The 13,813-nt window shown below is 47.3% G+C and overlaps 1 protein-coding gene across 3 annotated transcripts in view; it reads left to right on the top strand.

The window, feature by feature from the left end:
- MPRIP (myosin phosphatase Rho interacting protein) overlaps positions 1-13,813 on the top strand; it is a 154,730-nt gene that overhangs the window by 105,529 nt on the left and 35,388 nt on the right. For all 3 annotated transcript variants that reach the window (XM_038537130.1, XM_038537131.1, XM_038537132.1), the window contains exons 8-12: positions 4,894-5,035; positions 5,923-6,036; positions 7,571-7,627; positions 8,872-8,940; positions 11,779-11,868. In XM_038537130.1, coding sequence (XP_038393058.1) covers positions 4,894-5,035; positions 5,923-6,036; positions 7,571-7,627; positions 8,872-8,940; positions 11,779-11,868 — 472 coding nt within the window. The remainder of the gene's footprint in view (positions 1-4,893; positions 5,036-5,922; positions 6,037-7,570; positions 7,628-8,871; positions 8,941-11,778; positions 11,869-13,813) is intronic.

Below are 13,813 nucleotides of genomic sequence, written 5' to 3'. Positions count from 1 at the left end.
TTTAGTAAAACTCTTTAAAAATTTTTTTACCAAAAAGATTTGGGGAAACCATTTAAGTAGACATTCCAAAAATATGATTATTGCTGAAAAGTTCACCTAAAAATGCATATATTACTTACATATGTCTAATTTATAGATCATTTGTGTTTCAACTACCCATGAAAGCTTTGTGAAACATTTGGACAAAGTCAGCTGTCATCTTACTCTATGTTTCCCATTGACAAAGTTTATAACAGAGACACTATGAGCTTATTTGACTAGTAAACTCAGAATAAAAGTTGTAGGTATAAACTATAGTTTATGTCAGTAACTCTAAAGACATGTCTATTTTAACTAAACTAACAAATCAGAATTAATACTGAATATTTTCCTAGACCACATGTACCTGAAAACATTAGGTTACTTTCTATTTTTAGAATGTTATATATATTCAAATGTATGAATATGCATGTAATTCATGTAAGCACTTTATTTTCTTGAAGCCAATTAAATAGAGCTCTTTTATAAATTAATTCTGGCAGTACCATCCATAGGTTAAAAATACACCCCTACCTTACAGCTTCCATTCTAAAATTTTAGCCACGGACAGATAAAATAACTAGTTCTAAGTTGGATCCATGTTGTGTTTCTGGCAGATGAAATAAGTGTACCTGGTCAGATGGCTAAAGCTTTTTAATGATATTTGTGGAGAAGACACTTAGGATTTTTCATTTACCCTTGTTCCAATAACCTTTCCCTCTTTATTTTTTCTGGGATAGAATTTCGTCCCTGACGTTATTTCAAAGAGATGGCCTAGATAAGAGATCCTAGAGAGGACCAGGTGGAACATTCCCATCAGAGACACAGGAAACAAATGTAAATGCTTCCAAGAAACACTTTTCCTAAGGCCAACATTTTCACAATACTTAGAAGCCTTTGAGACCTATAGAGGTGGTTTTGGTATTGGTAAAAAAGAGATGGACTGCAAATTGTTTCTGGAGCCAGATTTCTGGTCTTGTGAATATTTATAAGATGTGGACAGTTGCTTTAATTCCTCAAAGAATTGGGGAATTTGCAGCTTAAAGGAGACCATAAGTACCTATCCAACTTCATTATCCTCAGTTTACTTCTTAATGTCAGAGAGGAGCTTTCCAACTGAGATGGAAGTCAAAAGATTTCTGTGTTCTGGATTTAGAACTGTTTGTCTTTGGAATGTTTTAATAAATCCTTTCACAGAGGCTTCAGATGCTTTTCTTCTGGGCACATAGTTTCATTTTAGCTTAGGGAAGAAGGCCTAAAAAAACTTCCTATCAGACTGATTATCAGCTTCCAGTTTGGCCAGCTTCTGACCACAGAGCCATTTAAAAACTCTTTTTAAGTATCTTGTCAGTTTTCAGCCAGAACATACAGCACATGTTTCTGGCAGTATTGAAAAACCCCCCTTTCAATGTAAAAGGGAACTAAAAGAAGTGGGTATAAAAGGATACTGCTTTCCAAAGATCCAGAGTTACTTTTTTTTTTTTTTTTAATATTATTCATTCATGAGAGACACAGACAGAGGCAGAGACATAGGCAGAGACAAGAGAAGCAGGCTCCATGCAAGGAGCCTGATGCAGGACTAGACCCTCAACCACTGAGTCACACAGGTATTCCCAGAGTTACTCTCAAAGATAGGCAAAAGAAAGAAACAGCAACCTGCAGATCCCATTCAGGCAGACAACCAAACCAGTTCTTAGAGCACAAAACATGACAAGAAGGCAGTAGGTGCCTCAGAGAGAAAGGATCAAGAACCAATGGATTTGGAAAGAAAGGGAGAATGTGAAATTTTATTTTTGTCTCTTGACTGGGCATTACAGATGGAGATTCAGGAGAGCTGACTCTGGTATGAATTCTCACTTTTCTCTGTCTTCTGCCTGTTTTCCCAGCATCCCTTCTGTAGCCTCTGGTAGCTACCAAAATTCAAGGTTTTTCGTTAATTTTAGTTTTCGTTTTCCTCGGCTGTTTAAAAAAATAATAGCAGTTTACCAGAAAACTTTCAGAGTCCTACCAACTCTGGGAGGAGACCATATGGGGGCTTCCTTCAAAGGAAGATAATGGGGGCATTCAAATTAGTGTTGAGTTTATCCAAAACGTTTGAGGACAAAATTTTTTCTAATGGCCTGGTTGGATACAAGTGATACACTGGGGATCCCTGGGTGGTGCAGCGGTTTGGAGCCTGCCTTTGGCCCAGGGCGCGATCCTGGAGACCCGGGATCGAAATCCACGTCGGGCTCCCGGTGCATGGAGCCTGCTTCTCCCTCTGCCTGTGTCTCTGCCTCTCTCTCTCTCTCTCTCTCTCTCTCTGTGACTATCATAAATAAATAAAAATTAAAAAAAAAATAAGTGATACACTGATTTGTGAGCCAGTGTTTTGATGTTGGCCACCTACGAGGATGTTATGGGGGAGACCTGGGTGTTGTTTTAGATATCTTTTATGTCTTTAATTTTTCATTGGCCTTTGCAGTAAAACTTTCAATGAAACTGTTTTGGAATCCTGAAGCCTTTGAAAGCTTCTGCATACCAACTAAAATAGGCACGCTATTCTGTTTGTTTGATTTAGGAACCCTGGCTTTTAGTGCACTTCTTAAATAAGTGATCTTGTCTAATTGGAATATTCCCATATTAGCCATCGTAATGCTGTTATCTTTAGTAAGATTTTGCATTTTTGTAGATATCTATAGCTTCTGGGACTATAGTTCTTAGCCATAAAATTAAGTAGGTGTGCTGGAAGTTGGTGTGCTCAACTCTGGAATTTAAAGATCCCATTTCTTCTAGCTAAGCCTTTGAGTCTCCCAGAGCCAAATTAATACCTAAAGGGATATGCTGCTGGGTTGGAAATTGTGTGGCAGGTGACCCTGTGTCACAGCAGTGTCCATTCCGTGACCAGCTTATCCTGACACAGGACTCTCAGAGTTAGGTGGCAGACACTAAGAGATCTTTAAGTGCTTAGCCTGTGCCCACCAATTTCATAGCTTTTGGCTTCTGAGATTCTCATTAGCGATAGCCTTTACCTTGTGTACACGTTAGTGTACCAGCAGTAACTGTGATGCTCCCAACCAGTAGAAAGCTTTGTGTGCACCAACAGCAATTCTCAGTGTGGAACTGAGGTGGGGAAAGTACTGAACCAGCAGACCCCAAAGAATGGGAACTGTGGACTGGGATTCCCATCAAATGCAGAATTGCAGACTGAACCATCGGAAGTCCCCAATGGGGAATCTGGGGACTGAACTGAGGATTGGGGTTCCAGTCAAATGGAATATTACAAACTGAACTAGCCACGGTTCCCAGCATGGTCTAGTCAAGTGGGGGACCACAAAAAGCCTATTAGGTCGGGAGCTCAACACAAAGAGAGCAGAGCTCAGAACCATGAGGAATTTCCTGTGGCCCTCAGAAATGGCAAGAAAGACAGAGAACACCAACAATTCACAGGTACTACAGTTAGCTATGTTTCTCATTGTCCTCAGAGCTGTCTGAAGTTTCCTTCAGGTCCCACCACTGCCACCAAATCTGTAAAATAAAATTCAACTGAGTAAATTTTGAAGATACTGGCTTTATTCAGTGATTCCGCATCCCATCTAGCAGACAGAAAGGAGCTCTGAGGAGCTATACAAAAATGAAAGACTTTTAGAGGCAGAAGGGAGTGGGACAAGGAAATTACTGGCAAAAAGGGCATTGTTTTGGGCAAGGTCACCTTCCCTTGGGGGACAGCAAGGGTTCTGTCAAGCAGATCACTTCACTAGTGCTGACCAGGTAATTCCAAATTGACTGGTTTAAGATTCCACTCCTGGGAGAGCTTGAAACTGTAATTTAGATATTAAGTCTCAGTTTGGTGAGTGGGCTTAGCACGAGTGACTCCATTCGGGGCCTTGTTACGCTTTGTCCAAGTCTCAGGCCCCCACGGTGGGTGGCCCCCAGGGGTGAGGAAGACTCAGCATCTGCCCACATGCCCCACCTGGTCTCTCTGCCCTCAGCCACCATGGTGACTCCTTGTAACTTCGGGGACAAGGATGATCTCCCCTTCTCAGTAATCACCTTGGGTTTTTGTTTCTTTAATTCTTTGGATAATTTTTGATTTAGCATTATTTGATTTTAACAAGCAGTCCCTTTCTGTTTATTCATTTTCCAGCCTTATTTTCTTTCAGGTCTTGCCCCTCTCCGCCTTCTCCTGCTGTGTCGCTGTGTGACGTTACTCGCCCTTCCTTCGCCTGCTTCGCTCCCATCTCAGCTCCGTGTCCAGCCGTAAATGGCCTGATGATGCCCCGGCCTTTTCACACGAAATCAACTTGCTTTGTTTTTGTTTTAATTTGGTTTTTGATTCTTTTTACTGTGGCAGAAACGATGTTAATTCATGGGCCTTTCTCTTGCTAAATTTTGGATGCCCTGGGGTGGGGGCTGCATCATGATCTGCTGAGGAATGCAGGGAGGATGGAGGCTGTCCCCCTTCCAGGTGGTGGTGGTTGCCTTCTGATCATGTCTGTGGCTTAGGAGAGGATGCCAGGCGATGAGCTGTGTGATTGCTGAGTGTGTCAACAGACCATGCAAGAGCCTCTGGTATGGGAGGCAGAGGGAAAGGACAGGCCTGGGGGAAGGGATGGCCCTTGGCCCTGAGCTGCTGCCAGCCCCTGCATGGCTTCCCCCTCCACGGTGATGGGACAGAGAGCTTGGGGAGGAGTGTCCGGTGAACCATCCCAGTGTGCCATGTGCACAGCCTACATGCCCTGCAAAACGGGAGGCCCAGGAAAGGCCAGGATGGACCAGGCATGGCAGTGTTGGCTGAAGGAACTCCTCTGTGACTCAAGACCAAGCCCACCTCAGGCTGTGGGGTGGGGGTGGGGGGCTGTCTCCCCCTCAGCAGCCTTGTGTCCTCTCTTGCAGGAGGTCCCAGGTCATTGAGAAATTTGAGGCCTTGGACATTGAGAAGGCAGAGCACATGGAGACTAACTCATCATCTGGGCCTTCACCATCCAGTGACACTCGCCAGGGCCGCAGTGAGAAGAGGGCGTTTCCTAGGAAACGGGTGAGCCTCTGGGGTCTGGGGCCAGCGCTGAGGCACAGGCGGTGCCACATGCGGCCACAGGGACCTGGTGGGCGTATGGCCTCACCCCTTCTCACAGCGCCCCCCTCCCCAAACACACACCTGGACCCACTGCCGCCGAGTTCCCCATTCTTGTTTCCTGGTTGTCTGCTCGTGCCTCTCCTCCCTTCCAGTGAGTGGCTTTCTTGAGGGCGAGGACTGTCTTCTGCATCTTCCTGTCGGAACTTCATCCATTTCTGCTAAAGGCTAGTCTGGCAAGCCTTAGATCCCAGGTTGTAGCTAGAGCTGCTCTCTTTCTCTCTGAGGCAGCCCAGCCACGAGGCTGAGCACCTTCCTTCCTCTTTCTTTCAAGTGGTGGCCATCACCCTCGCTCCTCTTAGTCCAGGGGAAGATCCCTCTTCTGAATCCTCCTCCTCCTCCCCAGGCAGCCCCCTCACCTCTTGTGACCCTGCTGTGTTCGAATGTTGCATCTTCATCTCCCTCCCCACCTTCTCTCTGGACTCATGAGGTGCTCTGCTGCTGGCTGGCACAGAGCCCAGAGCTCTTCTGTCTGTGACCCCAAGAAGCCAGGGGGCAGGGGTAGGACCAGAGAGTGATGGTGAGAAATGCTTCTGAAAGAAAAGGCTGTTCCAACAACTAGAGTGTGTTTTTGAACTCGCCGCATGAAGCGAGAGGCGCTGGACGAGGAGTACCGGGATGCCAGCTCCTGTCCCAGTGTTGGCCCAGACTTGGCCATGGGAGCCCAGACAAAGTGCTCTTGTCCTCGCCCAGGAACAGTCTTGACCATCCCACAGCTCCAGGTGCTGGTCTCCCTGCTCCCCGCCTAAGTTCACTGGCTTGTACTGACTGGCGGCTGCTCTCTGCCACAGGATCTCCCCAACGAAGCCCCCACAGCTCCTCTCCCGGACACCTCGGCCACCCCCATGTCTCCACACCGAAGAGCCAAGTCACTGGATAGGAGGTCCACGGAGTCCTCCCTGACGGTGAGCCCAGGCGCCCGCGCACCGAAGCCTGGAGACGCTGCTCCTGCCGCTTCTGTCACTTGGGGTCACTGTCTGCTTATGTCCGTGCGTCTGTGCTGGCTGTCCCCTCTGCACCGGCCTTTGCGTCTGTGCGTGGGAAGCAGATGCTGTGTTTCTTTCCCCTTTTGGACTCTACGTGGGCATCCTGAGCTCTGAAGTCCCCAATAGAGGAAGCCATTTGGCCAAGGCAGCAAAATCCTGACTTTGAGGAGCCAGGTCCACAGCAGGGAACCTTTGTTCTTGTTTTGGGTGTTTGTGTCAGTGACATTTTGATCACTGGGCTCCTCTCTTGCTAGGAGCCCTTGCCTTGTTCATGGTGTTTCACTGCAAAAGGAGAAGGGCCTTTGCCCTTGGTCCTTTGAGCTGCAGTGGAGGTGTAGTCGGTGCATGGTGAGACAGGACCATTGCTCCCTCGGGGAGCTGAGAGTGGCAGGCCAAAGGCCCTGGGAGTGAAGGACAGCTACTCACATGGTGACCCAGGGCTCCTCTTTGTTCTGTCCTCAGCTTTCTGAGAAGCCCAAAGTCAGAGCCACTTCTACCCCTGGGATATGGAGCCACCAAACACACACTGACATGACCCTGAACAAGGATAGGTGGGCTTCTTACCTGGAGGAAATTTGATTTTTCCTTGAATCTGGATTTGGCTTGGAGGTTTGGAGCAGAGATTCCCAGAACGTGTGTGGCTGGAGGTGGTCCTGCCACCATATTCCTGTTCCCATAACTCCCTCCTGGTTTTCTAATATGGAAAGACATCACAGCCTGTTTCTGGTCAGGATAGCTATAGGAGAGTAGAGAGCAAGCACATGGGGTGAGGGGAAGGATGATCCACATTTCTGTAGGCACTGGCTTTGCAGGTGTCCAGGAGTGAAACACAAGCAAGGCCCCACTGGGCTGCAGGTGGTCCTCAAGTGCTTCCTCCCGCGACTCCTCAGACCCAGGTACCTTGGTGCAGGAGAGCCCGGTAGGGACAGCACCCCTGCTTTCCTGTCAGCTGTCCAGAGTTTGCATCTTGCAGGGAAATGGAGACTGAACCTCATCCTGTTTGATATGTGACCTCAGGGCCTCAGCAGGCTTGCTGCTGCATCTTTGCTCAACACCGTACGTGGGCCTTGCTCTTCAGTCTTCCTCTCTGTCTTCCATGGCTTCTGTGAGAACTTCTGATTTCTTCTTTTAGCACTCACCACAGATTTTCCCCTTCATGGCAAACACTAAATGCCTCTCCCTCTGGGCTGTTCTGTGCTCCTGGGCAGCCCCACTGCTGCTGCTCACGGGGCATTGGGGCCTTGCCTTCCTTCCCTATCAGCCCACCGAGCCTGGCATCTCCTCCCTCGAAGACACATAAGTCTGCGGAATATTTGTGGGCAGGTGGAGAAACCCCTTTTTCTGCTGCCCACCTCATCTGGACAGAGATGCCTGCCCCTCAGTCATACTTTTCCCACAACTGGGATATCAGTGTGCTTTCTTCTAATCTGTTCTTTTTTTCTCCCTTTCTTAGCCTGACCTGCTGAATTTCAAGAAAGGCTGGCTAACCAAGCAGTATGAGGACGGCCAGGTGAGCATGCAGGGCTGCTGTGGCAATGGGCAGCAGGTACAAAGTCTACCTGGCCTTGTCCCCAGTGGGTTTGGGAACACTGATTCAGTCCCCCACATCCAGCATGGCCTCTCCTCTGGTGGACCAGGACTGAGGCCGAGACCTCCGTCTCATCAGGGAACTGGAGGTGCACCGCCTCCCCCACCCTCAGTTCTACAGTGGGGAGTGGGGACCTCTGGAGAAGATTGTCCTCCTACACCCCGCAGGGATCTCAGCCTCAGGCCAGGGAAGCATCCTACAATGTTAACTTTCTACTTGGTACTCTTTCCTAAATGTTCCTGGGGAGCCCAGGATTCTCAGGGACAGGAGATGCCTCTGGTTGTATGATTGACTTATGGTTGCTCACAAGGCAGGCCAAGTGGACAGCAGCTGAGGGTTGCTAGACTATCAGAGACTCCAGCTCAGCCACAGTCCTGAGAGAAGCCAGTGTGGTACATTCTTGCCATCACACTCCAACAGGAAGAGCGATTTGCAGCTGAACTTACTAGCCCCACCTTGACCCTGCTTGGGGCTGGAAGGCCAGGCCTACAGGAAGGCACGGAGAGGAGCCTGCTAGTTCTTACTGAGAGGCCCCCAAACCCCACCCTCCTGAGCTCCTCCTGTTTCCTGACTGACTGTGCCGAAACATCCTCTTTTTCTCTCTCCTCCATATCAATCCCCTTGGCCTTTCCTGAAGACTCAAGTCTCCCTCCTTGCTACTCACAGTGAAGACTTGGGAATCTGGCTGGCTGGTTTGCTCCTGCTGGCTGCAGGTGGGCGCGCCTCTCTGGTTAGCCAGCCAGTGGCTGTGGCTCACAGGTAGCCACCTAAGGATGGAGATGCTGTTTTCACAGCCACCTTTCAGCTCGGAGGGCTCAGCCCCCTGTCTGCAGCCTCTGAAGTTGAGACTGAGGACTGCGAAGCACTTTTCACCAGCCACACCACTGTGGGTTACAGAGAGCTCATAGCCTGTGGCCCACCCCAGCTCTCCATGCTGCCTTGTCACGGGGGAGCCGCAGCTTTAGCAAGTGCCCTGAGGTCATGTGCGCATGGCTGCCTGTGGCCTGAGCAGAGTCCTGTGTGTGTCTGCCACTCGTGGGAGGGGCTGCCTGCCCTCTGCTTTTCCTGCGCTCTGGGAGGTGCCCCCAGGACTCTGGCTGTGGATTGCCTTAGAGCAGTAAATGTGCTGCATGGTCATTGAGTCTGCTTTCTCCTTTCCCTTTTAGTGGAAGAAACACTGGTTTGTCCTTGCTGATCAAAGTCTGAGATACTACAGGGATTCGGCAGCTGAGGAGGTGAGTGTCTTGTCTTCTTTCCTAATTGTGGAGATGGGTCCGGGTGGCCACAGGAGCCCCAGGCTCTCAGCCACTGCTTCTCCGGGCTCAAGTCCCCTTCTGTCTGTCAACTGGTGTCCAAGTTGCTGTCTTGGGTTTCCAGGTCTAGATTGGTGGGAAGTCTGAGCATAGTGTGACCAGTTTCTGATCTCGTGACTGATTCTTCCTGAAACGTTGGGCTATTTTGAGGTCCTACTTTAGGCGGGGTGTGTGTTTCAGTGGCTTCTCTTTTCTCCGTTCTTTGAAAAACACTGAAAGATGTCTTAATTTAAAAGGATGAGCAGTTTTGTTTTTTCAACAAAGATTTCATAGAGAATTGAGTCTCTTGAAGAAACGGAAGTAAATCTTGTCCTTTGTCTTTTGGACAAAGATGGGATGTGGCAAATGAATTTAGTTGGCCCAATTGACTATCTTGATTCCATGGTTGAAGACCAACCAGAAGGGGCTCTTTTTTCTTCACCTACAAAAATACCATCTCTTTTGAGCAATTTGGCAAGTCTGTGTTCCTACCTTTTCCCTTGCATTCCACTCCAGGAATCCTTCATATATATTTCCACATACAGGAAAAGATCTTTGCCCAAGGTTAGTCATTCCTCCGCTTTTGTAATAGCAGAAGATTGGCAAGAATCTAAATATTGGTCATTAAAGACTGGTTATATATATTTACATACCTGAACGTGAAAAAAGGGAAGTTCTGTAGGGACTTCAGTGGAAAGATGTTAGAGATTCAAGGTAGATGAGAATACTGTGGGCAGCAGGTCCCTGGTGCTGCCTGAAGTCAGGCAACACGGAGCGTGTGTGGTTGGTAGTGGGTGCGTAGACCAGCAGTTCTCCAAGTGTAGTCTGTGGATGCCTAGAGACCATTTCAGGGGGCTGGTACACTCAAAACTTGTTATACAATTAAAATGCCATTTAAAGTCTCAGTTCTTGAATACTCATCTTTCTATATTCTGTGATTCAAAATCAACAGTGAGCGTAAGTCACGTTTACTGTGTACCAGAGTATGATGGATGCCTCATGGGCAAGCACTTATGCCCCATCCACACTGCCAGCCGAACTGGTGGCTTCTCCTCATGCAATACTGTCTGCACTTAAAAGAGTAACACAGAGACAAACTGCTTGCTCACTTTGACTGTTTGGCAGACACTTTCTTAAAGAACCAAATGAGTCTGTCCCTTCAAAGAAAACAACAGACAGTTCATTGCCAATGATATAATTTGAGCTTTCAAGCAAAATTGGAGCTTTGAAATATTTGTATTCCCCATCAGAAATTTGACAGTTTCCCTTTACTTACAGACTGTCCTGATGACTAGGTGCTAATACTAACATGTTTTGAGCTCATGTAATGAAATATGTCAACTTGTAGAGGATAACGCATAACCTCATGTCTTCCAAATGACCGGTACATAGTTAGAAGGTCACGCATGGGTACAGGTCCATTCAGAGGGCAGTGAAAACCGTGCATTTTAATATAACAGTATAGAAAGTCCCTTGACAGGATTTCAGATTCCACTTTGCAGTTAACCTTTAAGAACGTACACCTTTTCCCAGTGTATGTAAATCAGACCTTCATTGCTGTACCCCTTCAACTTCTACAGTGACGTATGTCAGTTATTCCCCAATGAAACTGGATAAAAGAAAGAAATGACTACTAAAGTGTCTTCCTTTTCCAGTGTCGATCTATGTAAGGCTGGAATATCTTCATGTACAGTAACCCCTGACAAACAGAGATGCTAGAGGTGCCATCCCCTTGCGCAGATAAAAACCTGCATGTAACTTTTGACTCCCTCAAAACTGAACCAGGAGCCTACTGTTGATTACAAGCCTTAACAACAGCACAAACAGTTGATTAACACATTTGCATGTTACATGTATCGTATACTGTATTCTTACCATAAAGCAAGCTAGAGAAAAGAAAAGGCCATTAAGAAAATCATAAGGAAGAGAAAATACACTTACAGTACCATACTACATTAAAAAAAAAAAAACATGTACAACTGGACCCACACAATTCAAAACCATAGTATTCAAGGGTCAACCATACGTCATTCAAAATGACATACTAAACAAGTTGAATCTAGCAACAGATATGAGAATCCAACTGTCCTTGGAAGCCAAGCATTTAAAGATTTGTAAAAATCCCTTGCTGACTTTTAAAAATATTTTTTGGTTTATTTGTGTTCTTTTTTTTTTTTTTTTTAGATTTTATTTATTTATTCATGAGAGAGAGAGAGAAAGGCAGAGACACAGGCAGAGGGAGAAGCAGGCTCCAGGCAGGGAGCCCAACGTGGGACTCGATCCCAGGTTTCCGGAGAGAGAGAGAGGCAGAGACACAGGCAGAGGGAGAAGCAGGCTCCATACAGGGAGCCCAATGTGGGACTCAATCCCGGTTTTCCAGGATCACACCCTGGGCTGAAGGTGGCGTTAAACCGCTGGACCACCAGGGCTGCCCTATTTGTGTTCTTAAATGAGCAAATATGTTTACTTTTTTCTAGTTTATTTCTGATATGCTAAATATCATGAATAGGTAAAACCCACATAAATGAAAACTCTTTGGAACCCTCAATTTTTAAGACTAAAAGAGTTCCACCATCACGTCTGCCAACCCCTGGCATGAGATATCTTTGGCAGGAAACACAGGGACATGGCATTGATGCTTCCAGGTAGCATAGGATAGGCAGCATCTTCACTTGTCAGTGTATATACCCACTAAAAATAAAGCTAACATGGAAATTCACTTGTCTAGGTGTTGACTTTTACTTTCTCAATCTCCTAAGATCCTCTCATTTCTCTCTGTAGGCGGCTGACTTGGACGGGGAAATTGACTTGTCTACGTGTTACGATGTCACAGAGTATCCAGTCCAGAGAAACTATGGCTTTCAGATACATGTGAGCCTGGGGTGGAGTTCGGAGACAGGCTTGGTGTGGAGGTGGGGGACATGGGCTTGACCCACGGGGACATTTTTCCAAAAACCTGACGTCCTGGTTCGGGGACACTTGTAGGCAAGCCTGACCTCTCTCACGGGCTTGGTCAGCACTTGGTCTTTGCTGTCATCGCTGGTACCTTGACCTGTGCCTTCCTCTGTCCCTAGCACCTCATCCCAACCCCAGTTTGTGATCTCAACAACAGAATGAGGCATTAGCATCTTTCTTCTCAATTCCATTTAGAAGTTTTCTATTACTGAAGGTCTTTGTCTTCCCTTTTTCTTTAAAGTGCTGGCAGTTGGGAAGGACATGGGATATAAGAAATAAGAATAGAAGTGTTAGTGAAGCCTCAAATACTAGGGTTTTACTCATTTATTCTTTCATTTGGGCGTGCGTTCATCCACATACAAGTCTTTTCCTCCCACAGTCTTGTGAGGGACTCAGGAGCGCAAGGCATTGCCCCCCCCCCCGCCCCCGAAAAGAAGATGATCAGAAAAATGAAATGGTTCTCCTTGGCTGTTTCATTAAAGCTGGTGGCTCAAGCTACCTGGAGACAGGCAGGCTCAAGGTTAGGGCATAGTCCTCAACTGCTGCATCTATCATTCTGACACCCAACTGCAAGGTCAAGGGGTACCCAAAACTGCCCTTAGGGCTTAACAGGCCAGAGTGACTCACTGAACACAAAAAAGCACTAAACTTAACAATTATAGTTTCACTGTAGCAAAAGGATGCAAATCAGAACAAGGCAGAGGAACAGACAGGGAGAATTGTACTGGCAGGGCCCTAAACACAAACCTTCCAAGTCTCTGGGGTTGCATTACCCTCTTGGGAGATGTATGGCAGTACCCAGAGCTTCCAGCCCAAGAAGCTCACCCAAGCCAGTGTCCAGAGTTTTGGTTTTGGTTTTGGTTTTTTAAGGTTTTATTTATTTATTCATGAGAGACACAGAGAGGCAGAGACAGGGAGAGGGAGAAGCAGGCTCCCTGTAAGGAGCCTGACAGGGGCCTCAGTACCAGAAGCCCAAAGGCAGATGCTCCACCACTGAGCCACCCAGGTGTCCCATGTCCAGAGTTTTGTTGAAGCTTTGTGACTATTGATTGAGTTACTGTTCATGTAGTCAAATACAGTTTCCAGCCCTCTGCCAGAGCTCAGCTGATTTCACATATCCCAGAGCCCCCACCCTGAATAATAGGGATTCCCAGGTTACTTCCCAGGATCTGGGACAAAGGCCAAACCTCTCTTTGGGCAAAGCTAATTCTTCCCTCACAGGGGCCTTGGGAGTGCATGCTAATGATCAGCCTGACAGAACTGCCGCCTGGGACTCGTTTTCTCACAGGGAGCTAGGACTCCAGTTGGGTTGCCTTTAACAGGGTCTTACCTTTAGATCTTTGGGTCTAGAAACTCAGTATTTCTGGACTGAGAGTATATCAGACATGTTGGGACTAACTTGTAGTAACCAAGCCCAGAGGAGACCAAGGTTCAGACCCAAAGGCCAGTGAGTTTATTACAAGGAGAAATGCACGCAGCAGCCCAGCAGGCAACTGGTCATGGTATTCCCTCCATGCAGGGCAACTGCGTGGACACCAAGTCCTAGTTGGAGGTTGTACTGATGGCCTGGCATCAGGGCCAGGGCATGAACTGTGGATCTCGGTGGCCTGTGGTGCCCTGCTGTGATGCTCTTATGCCTTTGTGCCTGCAGGAGGAATAGACATGCTTGATAAGCCAACATGTCAGCTTTGGAGACAGTGGTGAATTCTGGTTTTGCAGGCCCATGCTGAGCCCCACACCTTCACCCCTGCCTCTCCATTTTAAAGAGCAGATCTCCCTGAGTAGGGCATCCTGGGGGTAACAAGTGTTTTATCATTAACTCAGTACCTGTCACGGAGCATATTACAACTTCATTGTTCTA

Source organism: Canis lupus, chromosome 5, assembly GCF_011100685.1.
Source record: "Canis lupus familiaris isolate Mischka breed German Shepherd chromosome 5, alternate assembly UU_Cfam_GSD_1.0, whole genome shotgun sequence".
Classification (NCBI taxonomy): Eukaryota; Metazoa; Chordata; class Mammalia; order Carnivora; family Canidae; genus Canis; species Canis lupus.
The sequence above is the reverse complement of the archived record's forward strand: the minus strand, read 5'-3'. Positions and strand labels throughout refer to the sequence as shown.